The 22,453-nt window shown below is 41.0% G+C and overlaps 2 protein-coding genes across 3 annotated transcripts in view; one reads left to right on the forward strand and one right to left on the reverse strand.

Moving 5' to 3' along the window:
• Positions 1-105: 105 nt before the first annotated feature.
• Positions 106-3,908, forward strand: pgpep1l (pyroglutamyl-peptidase I like). 2 transcript variants are annotated; one of them, XM_058646407.1, is made up of 5 exons: positions 106-340; positions 415-467; positions 537-653; positions 2,315-2,541; positions 2,618-3,908. In XM_058646407.1, the coding sequence occupies exons 1-5, from the start codon at positions 310-312 to the stop codon at positions 2,796-2,798; spliced, it is 609 nt and encodes a 202-aa protein (XP_058502390.1). In that variant the 5' UTR covers positions 106-309; the 3' UTR covers positions 2,799-3,908. The 2 variants fall into 2 exon arrangements, with proteins under 2 accessions (XP_058502390.1, XP_058502391.1); XM_058646408.1 differs by lacking the exon at positions 537-653.
• A 2,902-nt stretch (positions 3,909-6,810) lies between these two features.
• The window catches only part of igf1ra (insulin-like growth factor 1a receptor), a 93,687-nt gene continuing 78,044 nt past the window's right edge, over positions 6,811-22,453 (reverse strand). Inside the window, exons 11-21 of the mRNA XM_058646406.1 lie at positions 21,646-21,926; positions 21,364-21,506; positions 20,516-20,681; positions 20,304-20,406; positions 20,038-20,108; positions 19,256-19,485; positions 18,881-18,985; positions 16,987-17,146; positions 16,559-16,688; positions 13,774-13,908; positions 6,811-9,074 (exon numbers count right to left, since the gene is read on the reverse strand). Of these exons, the coding sequence (XP_058502389.1) occupies positions 8,549-9,074; positions 13,774-13,908; positions 16,559-16,688; positions 16,987-17,146; positions 18,881-18,985; positions 19,256-19,485; positions 20,038-20,108; positions 20,304-20,406; positions 20,516-20,681; positions 21,364-21,506; positions 21,646-21,926 (2,050 nt within the window). The 3' untranslated portion in view covers positions 6,811-8,548. The remainder of the gene's footprint in view (positions 9,075-13,773; positions 13,909-16,558; positions 16,689-16,986; positions 17,147-18,880; positions 18,986-19,255; positions 19,486-20,037; positions 20,109-20,303; positions 20,407-20,515; positions 20,682-21,363; positions 21,507-21,645; positions 21,927-22,453) is intronic.

Below are 22,453 nucleotides of genomic sequence, written 5' to 3' on the forward strand. Positions count from 1 at the left end.
AATGGGTTTTACTTTGCTGACAACATTTATTGCATATTAAATTCAACAGACTGGAATAAAAAATTAAAATTGTACACTGTAAAAAAAATAATAATAAGTAAAATTTAAATCTATAGTGGTCACTCCAGTGTTTTTTTCAGGAGCTAAATACAGAAAACAAAAGGTTTGTCCGAACTTAGCCTGAATGCATCACTTCCTCGCAAAGCTTCCATCTTTATTTACCTGGTAGGAGCTCCACCAAGCGGACAAAATTGGAGTTGCAGGGAGCTGGATTGTTTTTCTTCAGTGTCAGTGCGACGTGACTGCGTTATGAGCGGCAGGGAAACTGTGGTTATTACAGGTAAATATAGTGGCAGTTAAAACAATACTGTATGTGGTTTCATCTTTAAGTGTGTTTTTAAATCTGCCTTCAAGGGTTTGGACCGTTCAGACAGTTCTGGGTGAACCCGAGCTGGAGAGCAGCCCAGGTAACAACACACATTACACATCACACACACATGCTGTTTATGAATGTGTGATATTTGTAAACAACACAGGACCTGAAGTTGTGTGGATTGGGTGAGAGGATTGAAGTTCACATCAAGGAGATACCAGTGAGTTATGTTCAATCTCAGCATGTCATTGCTGAGATTTGGCAAACTCTCAACCCAAAGGTAAAGAAATAAAAAAAACACCAGAACCATAGATTTTCTTGTTTTAAATTGTGTCAAACGAGGTATTATCTCTTAAATCTCTTCATTAAACCAACCTTTTCATACATTGTTGGTACATTTTAGTCAAATTGTATATTTATATCGGTTTTAAATACTACATTTTATATTTGTTGTTTTTATGGTGATTTTTCTCTAACGTCTTGTGGTTTTTAAAGATGAATTCACAGGGATGATTTAATAAAACCTGCATTCAGTGCTTTCAAAGGTCCAGAGAATTTTGACAGAGATTGAAGATAAAAATAATAATGAAACATTGTACACTTAGGTTTTAAGTGCACAATGACCGGATTGCTTGAACTGTTGTTATTCATTAACCACAGAATGAGACTTTTATATTTATATCAGGATCAGCTCTGGGGAGGCCGCCATTTTGAATAAACACACTGTACCTTCATCCATCCATCCATCCATCCATCTTCTACCACTTCATCCTCCACATGAGGGACATGAGGGACATGGGGGACATGGGGGACGCTGTGCCAATCTCAGCTGACATAGGGCAAAAGGCAGATCACCAGTCCACAGACAAACAGCCATCCAGAGTGGGACGGAACCCACAAAGACACAGGCAGAAAGACCCTTGTTCCAACTGGGTCGCGAACCCGGGTCTTCTTTTTTGCGAAGGCAAGAGTGCTAACCACTACACCAACCGTGTGGCCCTGTGGCCCCTGTGGCCCCTGTACCTTTACCTGGAACAAACAGTGTCATAAATATCATCATAAAGTCGGGTTGTATTATCAATATAATAAGTATTTTGTGACATTCCTGGTTTTAAAGGCTGCTGCATTGATAATCATATTTATTATATTGAATACATTTGAAAATCCAGATAAATGAAATCGTATATATTCTGCTTTTAGGGCGTAGGTGTTAGCAATGTTGCCTTTGCAGCAAGAAAACCCGGGTTCACGACCCAGTCAGAACGAGGGCTTTTCTTGCGTGGAGTTTGTGTGTTCTCCCCGTGTGTGTGGCGGTTTCATGGGTTCTCCAGGAGAACTGGACAATCTACATTGACCACAGGTGTGAATGTGAGAGTGGATGGTTGTTTGTCTCCATGCGTCCCTGTGACGTCAGCTGAGGCACAAAATCAATTTTCAGCTAATTTTAGATCTTGTAGTACAGGTCGAGGTTTTATTTTAGAGTGTATTTATAGTGTCACTCTCCTTTGAGGAGCACAAACGTCTCAAAAGAAAACTTTTCATGAGTCCAGAGGAACAACCTGTGTGCAGCTTTATATCCTAAAAATATCCAGATATTATTTGTAAGCCATAGCACGCAGTCTTAAAGAAATGTTAGTTTGATTTATATCCATATATCCATATATATATATATATATATATATATATATGTATATATATATATATATATATATATATATATATATATATATATATATATATATATGTATATATATATATATATGTATATATATATATATATATATATATATATATATTGCTGAAAAAAACAGATTTGCTTACAAAAACTACAGAAATAATGTCCTTGATTACAGCTACAGCCTTTAAGTGTTATGAATCCATGCTGGAGATCCTAGCATGGGTATCTCACTGTATTCCTTGTGTGTGTGTGTGTGTGTACAGTTTGTAGTACACCTGGGTGTAGCCAGAGGTTGCCGTGTGGTCATTCTGGAGCAAACAGGAAAGAACAGCGGATACAGAGACAGAGATGTGTGCGGTTTCTCTCCTGAAAGTCTCCGCTGCGTGAATGAAGGACCAGAGAAACTCTGCTCCGTCGTTAACATGCTTCATGTTTCCAAACTCTTCAGAAAGTCAGGGATGGACGTTCTGTGTTCACGAGACGCCGGCCGGTACGTACCTGCTGCTGCAGCACATATCAACACACTCACACACAAATAGAAAGCTTGTTTTCCATCTTACTTTCAGGTTCCTGTGTGAATTCACATATTACTGCTCACTGTATCATGGACAGGGAAGAGCAGCTCTCATCCACATACCAACACATGGACCTCTGGCCTCAGCAGACACACTGCTGCCTCTGCTGAAGAGCATCATTCAAACCATGCTCGGTCAAATGGATGATGACGCCTCACAAAACCAATCATGAACAAATCTCACATTTCTTGAGGAAAATAAGTACAATTTCAACAACAATATGCCTAAATTTACCGTTTACTGTTAACCAGTCTTAAGTAGCTTAAAGGGATAATTGAGTAAAAGTATCTTGCCAGAAAATGGTAGAAGTTGAGGTCAGTAAAAGTCGAGTTGTCTTTCAACTGGAAGGTTGGGGGTTCAATTCCTGACTTTGCTAGTCTATATGTATCACTGGATGGAAACTGCAGTGTGAAGCAGTTCATCAAGACTAGAAATGCTCTCTATAAATACAGACCATAATACTAACTCTTCTTCTTCTGATTTTATTTGGTAGTAACAGGTAACAAAGATAGAGGAAATGTAGTGGCGTAAAAGTAAAGTACAGATATACGTGAATTTTATACCTCAAACTGAAAAATAATTCATTTTATGAAATAATTAAAAGGAAAACATCCTGCGGGCTGGATTGGACCATCTGGTGGGCCGGTTCATTCTACAATGAATGAATGAATGATCTAAATTGCAATGGAATGAAATAGAAAACGCCGTCATCGTTCTCATTCATTTATTTATTTATTCAAAATTTCAGAAAAAAAAGAAAATACAAGAAGTTCTCAGATACATATTTGGAGACGGCGAGTCAAAAATACACCATCTCGCTATAGGTGTGAAAAAAGTTTGAGGCCTCAGATACACATGAGTTTGAAAGAGTCTAGTGAAGAGTTTTTGATTATTTCTTTTCCCCCAAATCAGGTAATAACACACACACACACACACACACACACACACAAGTATTATAGAGTCGTAGACCTTTAGAAGGTGTAGGAATGCAAATCATAAAAAGAGAGGCATGATGATGACAAACCTCAAACCTATTATTGCAGTTTGAACACCTCCATGAACCTGAGGTCTGCATGAAGAACATTCTGAAGGTAAATGATAGATGACTACGTTAGTTACTGTCTATTTAAATAAAGTGTGTTTTTCTTCTAATCACGTTGTTTACTCTTAACCACGTCTACCCGTAATCTACACAACGTCCCTGTCATATATGTGTCCACGTGTGTGTTTTGTCAAAAAGGCTGCGACAGGTTTGTGATCTATAGGTCACTTCATCTCACAAACAGGTCAATATAAGAGAGAGATATTTATGACTGGAGAACCGTGAATGTGGCCGTTTCTGTGCCCATGTCCAATTCATCAGCAGTTTGGACTTCTTTTCACTCTTTGATTGATAAAATTGCTTCAGAAGCGCCGCGATTGAAACCTCAACGTCACATTATTGTCGTTTTATTGCTCTTGGGAAATGTTCCAATGATTCTTTTCCTCCAGGTCAGAAGCCGTTTCACTGAGACAATGTTTGACATGCAAGTAAAACAAAAAAAGACTGAGGTTTTGAGGTGTAAAAGCCCCGTTGTCATGGTTACAAGAACTCACTGTTTCAGCCAGAAAAAAAAGAAGCTGAAATACGAGATGATGGTGAAGTCAGTGCGAGAGCGTCATGACATCCAGCAGGTAGACGTTCACCAGCCATAAAAGACTTCACTGATGAACTGTTTGAGTTCATTTAGGTCTGAAGGCAGCAACATAACACAGGAGGGGGGTGTTTAGTGTAGAAAGTACAGAAAACCTCTTTGTTACATTCACAACACAGATCCATAGATTTCTTCTTGAGAGTGTGGTCTGGATGTTTGTTGATGAAAAGTGGAGATGACGGATACAAGCTGACTTTGAACAGCCGTGGATGTTTGTTTCCGTTTGTTTAGATTTCCACGTGACTGCATTTTAAACGAGGAAATGAGGGTTTTTGAGGTTGTGACAATATGTGTGGAGTCAGTGGAGATGGAACATCTGATGCTGATGCCGTGACCTCTCGTCTGCTCTAAAACCTACCAATACTGTCAAGTACACAGTCTTTTCCTTGGTTTGCTCAGAGGTATAAAAAACTGTGTTTTCCCAAACTTTCTACATGGGGACCCACTTTTTAGGCCCAAATCACAATAACAATCATAAAAAGAGCAAATGTGTGCATAATATAGTGACTCGTTTCCATCTGTAGCATCTTATATTAATTTGAATTGGTAAAAGAATATTCACCAAGTTAATTCACACACAGAAATCCCACCTAGATTTGGATATTTTTGCAAATTTGTTTGAGGGACCCAAAGAAATCTCCTGCAAACCATCTGTGGGTCCCAACCCAGACTTTGAGAACCACTACTTTAAACCACTGGGCAAAAGAAAGTCCATCTCCTATCCTAGTTTACTTTGTGAGGTTTTTGATGCAGGCCACGAGGTTTCCTGTTCACTAGTGACACAGAGTGAGATGTACTTGTTTTGCCACACACACACACACACATACAGAAAAAAGAGTGAGGTAGATATATACTCAAAGGAGAAAAAGATTGTTTTAAAGTCCCCCAGTCATGACACAAAAGAAAATACATACATACAAAAAAAAAGAATCCAACTTTATACTGAATCATGGGGCATTTATACAGTGATTTAAACTGATTTTACAAAAGGAAAAGAAAAAAATAAATAAATAACACACAAAAAAAGAGGGGGCGGGGAGATGAACAGGCAACATTTTCAAAAGTGAGGAGGAAAATCCTTCAAAACACTTTTACTATTCAGTCTCCATTTTAAGAATTCCACCTCTTTTTTGACATTGAAACGCATCATTCCCTTCCCTGGACTTTAACCCACTCATTATTTGGCTTTTGAGAAGAAGCAGTGATTGTGAAGACAAACAAAACTTTGAAGACGTACCCTAACAACAAGTGGCCTTGCACTGCGGCAGTAAAAAAGGGGGGAATAGACTTTGTTTTCTTTCTTTTTCTTTAAGTAGTTGAAAAGATGGTTGGCATAATTAAGGCAAACAGACGACCCAATAATTAGCCCTATTTATCTGAGAGGAGGCAGAACATGGAGGGCTTTGAATGACAGATGAAAACAAAAGAGGGGGGCGGGGCGAGGGGCAGGTACAAACCGGCATAAGGGCTGGTCAGTGGGTTCAAGGGTCACAAGAGGACGATCATGAGAATGTGTGGAGAAAGCAAAGCCTTGACCTGAGATTGAGTCGCACCTAGAGGGCAATGCTAGGCGCAGCGCTACACGACAAGTACAAAAAAGTGTGCAGAAAGTACACGCTCACACGTCGAGCTAAGGTGTCCATTCCAAATAATAATAATAATATTATTAATGATAATAATAATAATAATATTAATGATAATAATAATAATAATATAGACATCCACAAAACAAATACTATAGAAACATCTCATAAAAATAAAATGCAATGAACATAATGTATTGTTACAGAAAAACCTTTTTGGGGTAACAGGAAGATTTTATTTTATATCTAAATCTTTTTTTTTTTGTAGTTTTACTTTAATTTTCTAAACAGTTTTTTTTAAGATATAAGAAATGAACTGTAGTGGAGACCATAGAATACCAAACCTGAAGGATTTCTTTATATAGAACATCCAAGAGGGGAGAAAACAAAAGAATAAAATAGCAGCTTTGTTCTGTACAGACATATAGAGGCAAACATTTGGAACCATAAAAACTTTTTTGTTTTTTAAAAGTGACAAAACCAATGATGTGTATAAAAGGATCCTGCAGTCAAAAATACAACTGTAAGACCTGTATATGTGTTTGAAATGTAGAGAAACTACTCTAAAAGAGACCTGCTGTCGATTAAAAGTTGTCTCTGAAATCTTTTTTTTTTCTTTCTTTTTTACGGATCCAACACCTTCTCATTCTCTCTCTCACGCTTTGTTGTTGTGTATTTGGTGGCGTTTGATTTGAAGAGCAGTGTCACCTCCTCCCACATGACACGCACACTTTACAAATGTCATACAAATGGAGGCAGAGTCCTGTGCCTTGATTGTAGCCTTGGTTGTGGGACTTTTGATGCTTTTGATCTTTTATAAATGTATACATATACATATATATATATATATGTATGTATATATATATATATATATATATATATATATATATATATATATATATACATACATATATATATATATATGTATATATATATATATATATTAAGACAGTCAGGGCTGTGATTCAGAGTTGGCTCTGACTCTAGTCATGTGATGTTTAAAAGGTGAAAGGCGATGAAGACGTCATGTTTTTCTTAACTCACTTGCAGCATCATTTATTGTTATAAATGTTATAAATTGAATGATATGAACATATGGGGCCATAATCTTCCTTTTAATTGAATTAACTCACAGTTATTTTGAATTTGGTCCATGACAAATAGCTTAAACCAGTGTTTCCCAAACTTCACGTGGACCCAGTTTTTAAACATAAATCATAAATCAGCGACTTATTAACGACCATATTTTTAAAACCTGATATCATTTTGAATTGACAAATTAATTTTTTTTTGTTTTCATTAAAACATAATTGTATGCATGTTATTTAAAAAAATAACACATGAATCTTAACTAAACTAAACTTAGCTCACTTGTTTGGGGACAAGTTGATATTGATGATCATTTTAAGCTCATATCTCCCAACACTACTGAACACTGAACTCACTTCTGCCCCCAAAAGTTTGAATTGTTTCCACTTGACTGTCGACTGACCAGCGTAGATGCTCAGTGACCCGCAGGTCATTTGAGTTTGAGACCTCTTTTTCTATACAGTGAGCCACCGTTTAAACTATCGGGATTCAAAGAGATGTTTGATAAATTAATTAAACTCCATTAAGCACATTATTTTTAAACATAAACACATAAATCTTTAGTAAAAGGTTGGGACAATTACTATTTTTTGTTTATTGTTAAATCTCCCATGACCCATCTGTGGGTCCTGCCCCATTGTTTGGGAACCACTGGTGTAGAATGGCCAAAGATATCTTTTCTAGTTGCTTGTGTAATTTGACATATTTAAAGTTCCTGGAACAATGCAGTGGAAATGCAGCAAATCCTCACATTCAAGGAGATGGAACCAATAAGAAATGATGTTGTTGATTATCATTTAATGATAAGACTTCCAAACAGACATTGAGTCAGTCGATTCAATGAAATGAATGAACTGCTTTGGATTGTGTGTTTGTCTGAACGACTCTGAATCACAGCCATAAACAGGAAGGGAGACGTGTAGAAAATTTGGCAACAGTTTGGCAGATACACAATAGACTCCTCCCTCTTCCATTGTGACCCGCTCCTCGTGGGCTCGACACCCACAAATATATCAACAAGAAAAACAAAATCAAACAGCTATTTAGTCCTCGCATGACATGAGCCGAGGCGACTCATGGAAATAAAGTCTTTTCAATGGAAAGTCATTTTAAAAAAACATATCATAGAGAGAATCATGTGGATTTGTTTTTCTTTAGTATAAATACACACTCAGATATCCACAACATCCTCTCTGAAATCACCAGGGAAAAAAGTGCTCTTCTGTTGGATTTGCTGGCAGATATACTTTTTTTTAAAGTTCATGTCTAAACCTGTGATTCAGGATTCCTGCCTGTATTGCTTTTGTATCAATGAATGAAATACAGGCTGCACAGGAAGGAGTTCCCCCAGTGTTGAGTCACTTAACTCCAAAAATGCTTGAACAGGTCTGTGTTATTATTCAGTTCTTGACCTTAAAGGAGCGGAGAGACCATCAACTGGCACTCAGTAGAAAAAAACCAGTCATTTCTTACCTCGTCCATCTCTCCAGAAGAGACGGAGCAGAGGTTTGTGTTTGTTACCCTGTGAAAGAGGAGAACGAGGGGCTGGTCTGATATCAGCAGGCCGACGACTGGGGCAGTGGTAACGCCCGTTCGTTCTTCCTGCTCCCGTTCATGTGTGCATAGGGTTGTATGTCATCAAAGTTGGGCCGCAGCACCACTACAGGCCCGTTGGCTGAAACATGTCCTGAGTGTTTGTCCAAGGCTTGACCTGGAGACATCAAGCCTGAGGGGAGCGGGCGGGGGGAGGAGGGGGACACAGGTCCCAGTAATGGTGTACTTGGGCCTTGAATGTGGGATAACTGCTGGGTGGACGGGGGTGGTGTTCCTCCCGTGCACCCCGACAACGGGGCGGCGGCCGCTGAGGGCTGCCTGGTGGATGCAGGGTCCAGTGGAATGTTCTCCATGTTTTCTACCTCCATGTCCAGCTCCTCGGTGTCCGGCGGCTTGTTCTCCTCACTGTAGAAGAAACTCATTTCCCTGAAGGAGGAATCCATTTCTTCTTTGATGCTGCTGATGATCTCCAGGAAGGACGGACGCATCTTGGGGTTGTACTGCCAGCACATCCTCATCAGCTCAAACCTGCAAAAACAGACGATTAATAATAACGTCAGAATGCATTTCATAGCAGGTGCATATATGCTATTCATTCTTTAAACAAAGATGAAAATGTAATGGGAATAAAGTATGACTTCTTTTTTCTCTTCTGTTATTTAATTAAAATCTGTTTTGACTCCCTTTTCTTAATTTGAAATTATAACTAGGGGGAATTGTAAAGAAAATAAAAAGAGAGTGATTTAAATATGTTGTGTGAAACTGGTGAGAAGTTCATGTTTCCTACCACCAGGTGGCAGTAGACACTTAGGTTTCAGTCCATTTCAACACCAAAGCATAAAAACTCAAAGATTACTACACAATATTGATCTCTATGTATATACAGCTCTATGTATGAATGTTGTGCAGTAAATTAGACGTTTAAATTACACTCCAGTGCTTCTGTTGACTTTGAAAACAGTAAAAAAAAGAAAACATCACATCAACAATAACATTTAGTTTAATAATCCTCCAATGGTCGGAGACGTTGCTCAGACCTGCTAACTTCCAGTCACATACATATCGCCGGGCGACTGTTAAATTGAGACATTTAAAACGTGGATAAGTAATTTCCTGCTACATGACTGCACATACAGTAACATCAGCCATGTAGCATGTACTCGGCACAACAGTAAATCAGACACAAGGTCACCGTGCCAGGCCAGCAGCCGAGCTATGGGGAATGTCAAAACAACATCATAAAAGTGGGAATTATTACAGTTTTTTTCTTCTGTGCTGCTGCTGCTTCACCACACGCCGCAACTTCAATTATACACAAACAAGCTAAGAATACACTGTGAGACCTGCTGACATAAACACCTCTGCCATCGCTCCACTTTTACTGTTCCCTCTTTCTCTCTTGTTGTTCTTTCTCTCCCTAGTGGTCTCTCTGCAGCTGGGTGCCAGCTCCTCTCCACACTGAGGAATTATGGGTACAGCTTTCCGGACACGCGCCTCCCTTCATGCATTGAAGCAGCAGCAGCAGCAGCAGCAGCAGCATCAGCAGCAGCAGCAGGAGGAGGAGGAGGAGGAGGAGGAGGAGGCTCTGACTTGTTTTTCAGCAGCGTAGCAAGTGTCTTAAAGCTGACGCTCAGACGATGTCCAAATTCAGGCATCACAGACCTCACATGAAAGGATGTGTAATGCTTGGAGTGGGGCCGATGCTCCAGAGTAACTTGTCTGTGTTCAGTTCTGACAGACGGCTGAAGACTCCGCCCCCCGCCCCCGCCCCCCCACCAGCTGCTGCTGCTGCTGCGTGCATGCGGCTTGTTGATGCAAATTTAGAAAACAAACTGAAATGAATCCCGACTTGTTGTCAGCATCCCGCCAGTCATAGCACACTCACACGCTCTTGCCATTAAAACAAATTGACTTACATTCGACCTGTCAGTGGTGACACTATCATGAGGTAATGGCTAAAATAAGAAACTACTTGCAGTGAACTTTAGCTGGTGTAAAGAAAAGCTACTCAAGGCCAAACCCCAACCTCTGCTGATATATTAAAGGATGTTTTATTATACAAAATGGTCTATTTCAAAGGTCATACCCTGGACAGATCACCAGTCCATCACAGAGTCACATACATTCACTCTTACAGTCACTCACATTTAGAGTGTCCAGTTTACATAATTCCCATATTGCATGTTTTTGGACTGCTGGAGAAAACCCACGCACACACGGGGAGAACATGCAAACTCCATGCAGAAAGACCCCAGCCTCTTTGCTGCAAAGGCAAGCGCGCTAACCACTGCACCACCGCGTGGCCCGCATTATAAATATGTTTTATTTAATTGTGAACAATATATTGTTCTGTATCAAAGCAAACATGATGTCAAATAGGTCCACGCATGTTGTTGTTGCCATATCATGATGAGATATGATGATAGAATTCTGAGCACCTACTGCAGAGTTGTTCTTCTACGTCTATACCAATACAATGAAACTGGATTTGCTTTAACATGTACGCCACTGTTGTCTGTATAGTGATGACTATCGTGAGCACGAGTAAAAGGTCCAGTATGTAGGAATTTCTGACATTTAAAGGTGAGACTGTAAATTGTAACAATTGTCACTACATTACAGGTTCGATTCCCGGCTCTACTCGTCTATGTGTCCTTGGGCAAGACACTTAACCCCGTGTGAATGGGTATGAAAGATGAGTGGTAGAAAAAGTGTGCTGTGTGAAACTGTGGTGTAAAGCAGCTTTGAGAAAAGTGCTATGTAATAATAATAATAATAATAATAATAGTATTTACCATTATGCACACATTTCCTCATATTGTGGTTTGGGTCAATCTTTAAAAAGTGTATATATATTCATTATTATTATTATGATTATTATAATAAGTTTGGTAAACACTGCTCCACAGACACTACAGTGGCTTCTTCATTAAGAAAGAATAGTGCAGTTTAATATAGTTTAAGTATATGAAAGCTTAGGCTACAATTAAGTGATTATATACCTAGGGAAAGCATATTCCATTTCTAAACCCTCCTAAAAGTTACACACTGGACCTTTAATGTGGGAACAAACTTTTTGGCCAAACAGTGGTCGTTCCGTTAATTGCACTTTCAGGATGACAAATGGGGTCCGTCAGGCTTTTTAGACAAAAGTTTCACAGAGATCAACACAAAGTCCTTGAAACGCTCCATAAAATCAGAGTCATCACAGTCATCAGTCATCACAGTCATCTGTCATCACAGTCATCAGTCATCACAGTCATCACAGTCATCACTGTCATCACAGTCATCACTCATCACAGTCATCAGTCATCACAGTCATCACAGTCATCAGAGTCATCTCAGTCATCAGAGTATCAAAGTCATCAGTCATCAGAGTCATCACAGTCATCTGTCATCACAGTCATCACAGTCATCTGTCATCACAGTCATCACAGTCATCTGTCATCACAGTCATCACAGTCATCAGTCATCACAGTCATCACTCATCACAGTCATCAGAGTCATCAGTCATCACAGTCATCACAGTCATCACTGTCATCACTGTCATCACAGTCATCACTGTCATCACAGTCATCAGAGTATCACAGTCATCACAGTCATCACAGTCATCACTGTCATCACAGTCATCACTCATCACAGTCATCAGTCATCAGTCATCACAGTCATCACTGTCATCACAGTCATCAGAGTATCACAGTCATCACAGTCATCAGAGTCATCACAGTCATCAGAGTATCAAAGTCATCAGTCATCAGTCATCAGAGTCATCACAGTCATCACAGTCATCTCCAACCATCGACCTAAACATGAATCTTTGACAACAGAGTTGGAAGGGTTACGCACATGCAATAAAACAATAGCGCTGTAAATGATACGGAACATTCCATGAGGAATCATAATAGCAGCTCTGAGTCTGTGTTTCATGACAAGAGAATGCTCTTTTGTCTGAAGGAAACTGTAGACAGAAACTTGGTGACCCACAGTTACCTGACCATGGGAAACACAGAACAAGAGTGAGGCATTCAGACTTCTCCAAATGTGACTCATGCCCTCTGTCTATTATTTTGCCCCACTTCCTCTTCTTGTATCTCTCTATTCAGTCTTTGTATGGACTTGTGGCTCCGACTCTACTTCAGCAATCATCTGGAAATCTCCATGAAGTCACTCGCAGCAGAGTGGACCGGCCCTGACTTCCCTGTGTGTAGCTCAGAGAGCCGCGGGCTACCCCACCACCTCTGTAACACAATCCACACACTCCTGTAATCAGGACAAAACAGACACGCTGCCATGGAAACCAGAGGTTTGTGTCTGCACAACACACAGCCCTCTTTTCTTTGCTGTTTTTTTCAGACTTGCACTCTCTTTTTAAGGTGAAGTGAGCCGTTGAGAGCGGGAGGCGGAGCTAGCAGAATGCCTTCGTATTAAGGTCAGAGAGTGTATGCAGCAGTGATGATCATCCATTACTGACCTTTCCCTTATCTCACAGTCACAGTGATTCATTAATGAATTATAAATACATGAATGAATTGTTTCTGTCATTCCTCATCCTCCTCCTCCTCCTCCTCCTCCTCCCTCCCTCTGCTGACGCTAGACACCAACTCCAGACTTAGTTGGAATGAGGGGCATCGTTCACACAGAGGTCGTGGCCTCCCTTCTATGGGCCGAGGCTGACGGCGAAGAGGAGGACGAGGAGGAGGAGGCCCCTCGCTGCCAGCCATGTTGTCAACCAACCACATTTAACCTGTGACGTTAATGTCAGGCCTCAACTTGGCTCGACCTCAGTACAAACACACCACATGATAGTCTACACACTCGGAACCCACAATTTAAAAATAGATGCAGGGCAAAGTATTAAGAGAAGAATTAAGAGAAGGCCCAAGACGTACAACAATAAGCTGGGGAATTAACAGTGAAGAAGGTCCTGGAGTCCGTGATGAGTTAAGCTGAAGGAATTTATCTGAATACATCATCAAGACAGGCATGAACACAGCCTGATGCTACCTCTAATTCTGAAGATCAGTCCTCAAGATGACACTGATGAGGAAGATCTGTCCAATTCTGCCTTTAACGTATTTCATTAGAATCAGGAAGACACAATAATCTGCGGTGAGTGGCTTCTCACAGAACAGGAAACCAACATGATAGCGTTCAACGGTTCAGAATTCCCCTCACACACACACACAGACACACACAGACACACACACACAGACACACGCAGACTTACAGCATGTCAGGGCAGTTGTCAGGTTTGTCCAGGAGTCCTCCCTCCATGACGAAGCGCAGCACTTGTTCGTTGGACATTCCCTGGTAAGGCTGTTCTGCCAAGGTAGCGATCTCCCACAGCACGACCCCGAATGACCTGTGACAGAGAATAACTTTGTTATATTTATATTTTGACTTCAGACTGCTGAGGGTCATTCTGACAAATATTAAACATAAAACAGCGACGAGGAATTCGGACGTGAGGAACATGGACGTGGAAACACTGAAGACTAACAAACTGATGAAGAGCCAGAATAAATATGTACATACATAAAGAATAGACAGGTAATAGTCGAAATGTACACAATATAAGGCTAGAAAACAAAGGATAATATATTTAAATGAAAAAAATTAATAAATGAAGTTCAGTTAAAAAGTAAGTGTTAAGTTTAATACTGAAAAATACTGATATTCTCTGCTGTTCCATGGATGGTGACCATAATAGTGAAGGAGGCCTCACTCCTGACTGTGGTGATGATGGAAAACCATCGCAACCCAGTTCACAGTGGAAATCACAACTAGAGTAAATGTGTGCATGATATAAACTCTTATGGCTAAGATAAAGCAGACATTTCCAAGAGATCTATGCAGGATACATTAATGACACTTAACTCTATGCATGTGTTGTGTAATCATTCTTTAGTAAAAGGCTGTCAAAATCTTTGGCAACCCAAAGAAAGGAAATCTCCCACAATCCATCTGGGAGTCCTGACCCAGTCTCTGTAGGAATGACTGTATAGTTTAACGGTCAGAGCGAGAAGTGACAGCATTTACTTGTTATTTAAATCATGTTAAAAGTTAAAAGCCATCAGATTACAGATGAAGAGTAACGTGAGCTGTGATGTGTCGCTGCACCGGCACGGCTCAGTCGCAGTGAGCCAGAGAAGGAAGTATTTACCGTAAACGTCGCTCGGGTTTGACCTCGTGCTACCTCGCACTGAGATAACCATGAAACTATTCATGAGGAGAATTCTCAACTTGACTAAGAAAGACCACAATATTTGTTCACTCTTGCAAGTCATATTTTACCCCTGGCACGAGTTCTGAGAGTGCACTCAGCAGCCTTATTACAACCGCTCTGTGCTGACAGACCAAGCCACTTTCAGGCAGCTTTTCCTGATTAACAAATTACAGGTCACCTACTCGAGGATGCTGGGGATTCCCAGAAAGGGTTTGTCTTACACTAAAACTTCATCTGTACATCAAAGAGCAGGATATAGTAAGCAAATGTGGAGGTGGGTTGGAGCGAGCACTGAAAACCCTCTCATTTGAGAACATCTGGAGGAGTTTAAGTCCACTCTGAGGGGACCGGCCCGTGGGACACTTTGAGTTGGGAAAGAAAAATTTGCATGGGAGCTGGTAAACATTTGTTTTTCTGTAGAACAATTTATTTCCCCGATAGAAAGACGACGCAGAACAATGAGCTGCAATTTCACCCAAATCTGTAATGAGGGAAAGAATGATTGATCTTTACTGCTGAGGTGAAGGGATTTCTCCTCCTGCAGATGATTTAACAAGAGTAAACCTTGCCTTGTGCTAACCTATTGTTTAGATCCATGGTTCTCAAACTGTGGTACGTGTACCACCAGTGATATGCAAGCTTCCTCTGGTGGAAATAAATAGAAAAAACGGAAATAATAATAGTGAGAGTCACTTTTCCTCTCTCGCTCCTTCTTAATCTAAGTATATGTGAGGAAGAGGAGGATGAGGAGAGAAAAAGTCCTGAGCCCTTTGAACCTCAACAGAGGTGATGAAGCCTTTTCAGTGGCTAGAACAGTCTCACCTTTACATGTGAGAGCCTTGACCACATTAAAACACTGCTGCAGACTCATCTCTTCTCTTATGTTGATTTTATCGTGCACACATAGTTTAATTTTCATCATATCATGATATTTTATTGATATTTCATTGTTTATCTAAGCCAATATTTATTCCGTCTTTAGGTTTTAGATTTTGTTTCTGTTTTTATTTGAATATTTTCAATCAAATACAAGTTTATTTTAGCGTACAAGGCAGAAACTTACAATATTATATAGAGAGAAGACAGTATAGAGTTGTTATATTATAACAATCAATATAAGTTATATTAGCACAGCCCAGTTTTAACAGTTTAAGGTGCAGTGCCTAACGTTTGGTGATGTTTCGGTATATTATTATTCTGTCTCTGTTTGGTCTTCATCAACAGAACCAATGCAACATTATTTGATTTGTCAGATTTGGGAGTTTTTGGAGCCGTTTGTGTTTCTTTGTGTGGTCACACTTCAACCTGTCTCATCTTACTCGTGCAATGTTACAGTTGCGTCCAAGTGAATGTCACTGGGTGACATGATATCTAAACACTGCTCCACTGAGAAACACAGAGAGAGTTGTGCAGATGTGATTCGACTTAATCAACATTGTCTGAACCCGTTTAGCAATGCTTTCAATGTTACAGACCTTTTTTATATGTTAAAGCTGCGCACTACACTTTCAACCTTCTCTATACTCTTATGTTGCAAAGAAAAGAAAAACATTTGAACCAGATGGAAGCCAAAAATATTTTCTTGGTTTTAGAAGAAAAACAGGAGATTTATGGGACACGAGGGTAGTGAAGCGAAACTCCACAGTGCACATGCTCGAAAAAAACCCACCCCAAACGTAAAATTTAGACATTTCCTGGATCCTTTATAGTCCATGTGTATACTGTATAATGTGGGCCTCTCTGTGTGTGTGTGTGTGTGTGTGTGTGTGTGTGTGTGTTTTCATACCAGACATCAGACATTGTTGTGAACACGCCATCTTTAAGTGACTCCGGAGACATCCAGCGGACAGGCAGCAAGCCCTTCCCTCCCTTTCTGTAGTAATCTGTCTCATAAATATCTCTGGTCATGCCAAAATCTGAAAGAGAACAAAAATGCAGGCATCATTTCTGGGGAAGCCACTGAATATCACTCATTCTGTGTGGGAGAGGAAAATCCATTCCTGAGAGCTCATCCATTCCTCCTCCTCCTCCTCCTCATCCTCCTCCTCCCCCCCCCCCACCTTCTCCCTCCCGTTCTCTGTCCATCCACATTAGGACTCCACTGCCTCAAGCACTCCCTGAAATCCACACACTTATTTTTCCAAAGTCCAACAGAGTGAGTTCAGCATTTGAGAACCCGCAGGAGTCTGAAGACACTGTGTTCACTTGACTCACCTCCAATCTTCACAGTGAAGTCCTCGGCTACCATGCAGTTCCTGGCGGCCAGATCTCTGTGGACAAATTTGTTGGCATTTAAGTACGACATGCCGTCAGCGATTTCCCCTGCCATCTGGATCATCTTTTTGAGCGGGGGCAGGACCTGGCTGTTGGTGTTCTGCAGCGTGAGTGAGTGGAGACGAGTTGAGAGGGCAAAGAGCACAAGAAAGACAACTGTTAAGTCTGTCCCTCACTCCAGGTTTCTCTGCTCTGCTTAGGTCAGCACACACAACACAGAGATGGATGTTGTGTGCAGTAGAAGGAGAGAAACATGCACAGGAAGTCTTTGTGCATAAACACAGGACAGTATACGGGAATTCTGTGTCCGTTTGCACAGAAATAACCGTATTACTCGGTTATTCACTTTTTAAGCTTGATGGAGGTGGGAAAGTTGACCTACTGCAATGAAATGATTTTGTGGATAAAAAACCACGTGAGTGAAACATCACTCCAGTCTCCAGCATTTCACTGCGCTGGAAAAATGGTGGGGCTGGCATACGAGAGGAGGAATGTGTGGACTGATGAGGAAACCACAACATTCCTCCACTTAGTGCAATGAAATGCAGACATCCACTTGAGCTCTTTGTTAACATTACCAAGTTCTACCTATTCATCCTTCTGTGGTGACCACCTTCTGCTTATCTCCGTGGACAGAGACATAAATAATCAGCATTTACTTTTGCAATTTTCTTTTTTTTTATTATTTGTGATACATCTAGTTTCTATCTGTTCTGAGAACCTGTGAATAAATATGTATATGTCGTTCTGTGATTATGAGGACAGTGTGGTCATTATGAGGATTGCAATTCAAGATTGAGGTAAGATAAGATAAGATAAGATAAGATAAGATGAGATAAAATAAGATACTCAGGTATCTTATAAGGTACTCAGCCTCAAACATCTCAGAGAAAAACAATCTGACCACATTGATTCACATATAAAACAAATGTCCACCTGTGAAACATTATGAAAATGAGGAACATTCTGTCCCTAAAGGACGCTGGAAAAGCAGTTCATGCATTTGTTACATCTATTGGGAAAACTTTACGATCAGAATGTTCCAATAAGTCCGTTCAATTTTATTTGATTGGATTAGATTGGATTTTGTTTTAGGTTCGGGGAAGAGCTGGGGTTTAGCTGTAATCGCTCAGAATGCATCACGTCAGTGATTATACTCAAAACAATACAAAGATGTGTGAATGTACAAAAAGACGTTTAGCAGTAACGACTATAAATGACAAGGAGTGTGTGTTCTTGTATGTGTATCTTTGTGAGGACCAAAAAAACCTATACGCCATAGGGAGTGAGGACATTTAGTCTGCTCCTCACAACTTTAAAGGGCTTATTAAGGATTGAGACCTTAGCGGAAGGTTGTGGGTCCAAACCCCGGCTCTGCTCGTCTACATACAGTGTGTGATAGAAAACAGTGATTGGGTAAATGGCAAAAGTCTAGTGTAAAGCAACTCTGAGACTAGAAAAGCGCTAAATAAATACAGAACATTTCCTATTACCATTTGGAAATGATAAATCTTAAAGCGGTACCATACAGACAGACTGTCCTCAGTAAGAATGCTGTGTGAAAATGTGTGTGTGTGTGTGTGTGTCCGTCCCAGGTATAACTCACAAAAATCTAGTCTTCATAACGTAAATGATTACATTTTAAGGTGAAGACATTGTTGTATGGTGAGGACGAGGCCAGTAGTAATTATGGTTAAAGTCAGAGTAAGTCTCCAGGAAACCAGACTGTGTGTGTGTGTGTGTGTGTGTGTGTGTGTGTGTGTGTGTGTTCGTGTGTGCGTGTGTGCGTGTGTGTGTGTGTGTGTGTGTGTGTGTGTGAGGAAAAGCTGCTTACTTCCTTGCGCAGGGAGCGCAGGTGGCTCTTGAGATCTCCACGTGTCATCAGCTCCATAATCACTAAGGTCGGCTGGCCCTGTGAGACCACACCCAGCAGCCGCACCTGCACAAATCACAATACAGCACAGGTCAGGTGGGAGGAGTTAAACATGGACAGCTCAGAAGCACTTCAGTGTATTAGAAAATACGTCATATTGTGTTATTAATGACATTAATCACATTCTACTTCAAATGTTGTTTTTCAGTTAATCAGTATTTTGTGGTTGTATTCTGTGAAATAGGTACACACAGTACTGTATGTGCTGTAATCTGAGGTTCTTCATACTCAGGTGCAAGATGGATGGAAACCACATTAAGGGCGTGTCTCTCTTACCACATGGTGACAGTTGAACTCCTTCATGACAGAGGCCTCGTTCAAAAACTCGATGCGCTCCCTCATGCTGGCCGACTCATTGACCGTCTTGATAGCCACTCGTGTCTCGGGCTCGTCCTTGACCACGCCCTTGGCGAGACCTTCGTACACCATGCCGAAGGAGCCCTGGCCCAGCTCCTTGTGCATGGTGATCTTCTCCCTGGCCACCTCCCACTCATCCGGGACATACACTGACACAAGACGACACGACACAGCGAGTCAACGTCTCGCAGCCGTTTACGTTCACAGGAAACCACGCTGAACGCTGAATTTACAAAGTGGAATCATAGATGTCTGCAATCATACCAACACTGTTTGTTTGTTTCATTTTTAACTCTACACGTGTTGTTTGTGTGTGCAAAACAACGCGTAGAGCAGTGGTCTCAAAGTTAAGGCCCTTAATTTAAATGAATAGATACATTTTGCATCATAAATATGTTTTTTTTGATTGTTCCATATTAAAACAAGCACTTAATATGGTATATTGATGATATGAGCTCATAACCTCCACCGCAACTGTTGCTTTTCCCAAAAAAAGTTCGGCTTTTTCTTTTACTTGACTGGCCCCCGACTGACCAGACGAGACAGTCGGGGGCCCACAGGTCATTTGAGTTTGAGACCCCTGACGTAGAGTGTTGTTATGGGCTGGTATTTCCAACAGTGGCCAACAATGGCCCAAGATACACAGTGACTTTCAGTTTGTGATGTAAATGGAATGCAGCCCATGATGCAACAGTACTCACTCTCAGCAGCACTGAAGTACTCTGGGTTGACAGACGCATAAAGGACTCCGTTCCCCAACCTGTCGCTGTTCCTGTGAACACAAACACAGTCCAGTTAGCCAAAGGATATGTAAACCTGACTTCTTCACCAACAACAACAACAACAACAACAACAACACCTATTAACTCTAATTAACAGTACAAGAGTTGTTAAGTTTCACGAGCACAGCAAGGCAGAAAAAACATTGTCAGGCAACGTGGAAAACAGGCTCGTAAAAGACGCTCGCCTCTTTTTGTTCACAAAGAAGAGGATGGTGGAGAGGGTGGCGATGAAGAGCGTCGCTATGATGGGAATGATGATGACCAGGTAAAAGGCGACGGCGTCGTCTCCTGCCGGACAGAGGAGAGACAGAAAGGGACATTAGATGGTCTACTTTAAATTCTTCAGAGAGAATATTCATTCATTAATATTATAACTGTGTGTGAGCTGCTGTATTACGTTTGGGCGGAGGCACATAGAAGAACACGCCCTCTGTCCAGGAACCATTCCCTGCCAGCGAGGTGGCACGCACACGGGCAGAGTAGTTTCCTGAGCCAAGGTTAGTGAGTCGCGCTCCTTTGTGCTCACGGTAATGCTGACGCGACACACACTCGTGTTTCTCAGGCTGGGAAGAACAAACGGGTCAAAGGTTGAAGCAGTACAGAGACGTCACACCACTTACTTGTCACTTGTGCAATCTAAAGTTAAATATATTAACGTTCAGTCACACAATGATGAATGTGCACAAGTGTCTTTGCTCTTGTTTTCATTTTTGAATTTCTGAGTTCATAAGAACAGGGTTATATGTTGAGATAATACTGATCCAGTATGTAACTTATACATGCACGATGTGGAAATATGAAACAGTGAATTAAGTTTAAAATTTATTTAAACTGCAGCATGTTGTTGATATTATATCAATAATGTCTTACATTTTGGACATTGTCATATCTGCTATGTCTGTCCTAGCAGTGCCGAGATTGAAGCATTTCATCAAATATTGTGATGTTCATGATGTTCATTAGATACTGATTAAAAATACATGACATCAACATTAATTATTCAAGAAAATCCTGCTAACAATGCGTCGTCAATTTTTAGCCCAGTCATTTGTGCTGCAGCAGAATTTACATTTCCAATTCTGTTTTGTTTCTTACAAATGTAAGAAACAAATGTTTATAAAAACTAAAAAGCCAAGAAATACATCAGATTTCAATGATGTCACAAAAACCTCTAAAAAGCAAACTTTTCATGAGCTGTGAGATATTCCTCCGAGCAGATCTTAGATTTCACCCCGTCTGGCTCACCTCGGTCCCCAGACGAAACTTGACCTCGTACATCAGGATGAGTCCGTTGGGCATGGCAGGCTGCGGCCAGTGCAGCAACACACAACCCTCCAACTTGTCACTCCTCTCATGGATCACCTTTCCTGGGATGTCATCTGCTTTGACTGGAAGTTACACACAGACACGCTTCAAGTTACAACACGGACATGTCCACACGCCTGTGTATCTTCTCATTCGTCCGGGTCACAGCTCTCGTGTTTCTGAAGAACACGTCTAGATATGTTTAGATCTTCTTTTTCTCACCTGCAGGTTTGGTCCTGGAGAAGACAAACGCACCAGCGCTGCAGCGGCCCACCTCCTCGTTGCAGGCGTGGATGTCGATGCGGTAGACCGTGAAGGGCCGCATGTTCGCGATCTCTAAATATTCTGCGGTGGTCTTGTCTTCTGAGAATGGGTATTCTTTGACCGGCGGAACTCCGTCCGTGCTGTTGTAATCCGGGCTGAGGGTGGTGTTCCCTGTGCCGTCCTGCTGCAGCGTGTTGTTAGCGACGCCAAAAACATCTCTGCGACGGCGGTCAGGAGGTCTGAAAAACACAGTGAGCGCTATTATAAAAAGTGTAGGCTGTAAATCTTACTGTGGTGTTTCAACCTTCTCGAGGACTGTCAGTATCAGTCCGATAACTGTCAAAATCACTGGATCAGAGATCATAAGGATGTAAATGTGATGTGTTATGAACAGCTTCATAGTTAAAAGGGTCAACAATAACTGTATGGGACTGATATTGGTATCAGTAGAAGCGTGCCATCCCTACTGGTCAGGCACAATAGTCCTCATGGAGACCAAAACCTGGTTCTAATGAGGCAGAACCTCATGAATGATGAACTGGTTCAGTTTTGGGCTAAGATTTAATTTGTGTTTAGGTTAAGTTTAGGATTAGGCATGAAGTGGTTATGATTAAGAGTAGAGAAAATGCTGTTTAATCTGTCCGAATGAATGGACGTCAGTGCAGGACCTGTGTGTGTGTGTGTGTCCAGATGCTGAATACCACTCCCAATGGAGTTGTGTAAAAGAATGGAGTCAGACAATCACATTGAGCAGAAACAGACAAAC

Source organism: Solea solea, chromosome 12 (assembly GCF_958295425.1).
Source record: "Solea solea chromosome 12, fSolSol10.1, whole genome shotgun sequence".
Taxonomy (NCBI): Eukaryota; Metazoa; Chordata; class Actinopteri; order Pleuronectiformes; family Soleidae; genus Solea; species Solea solea.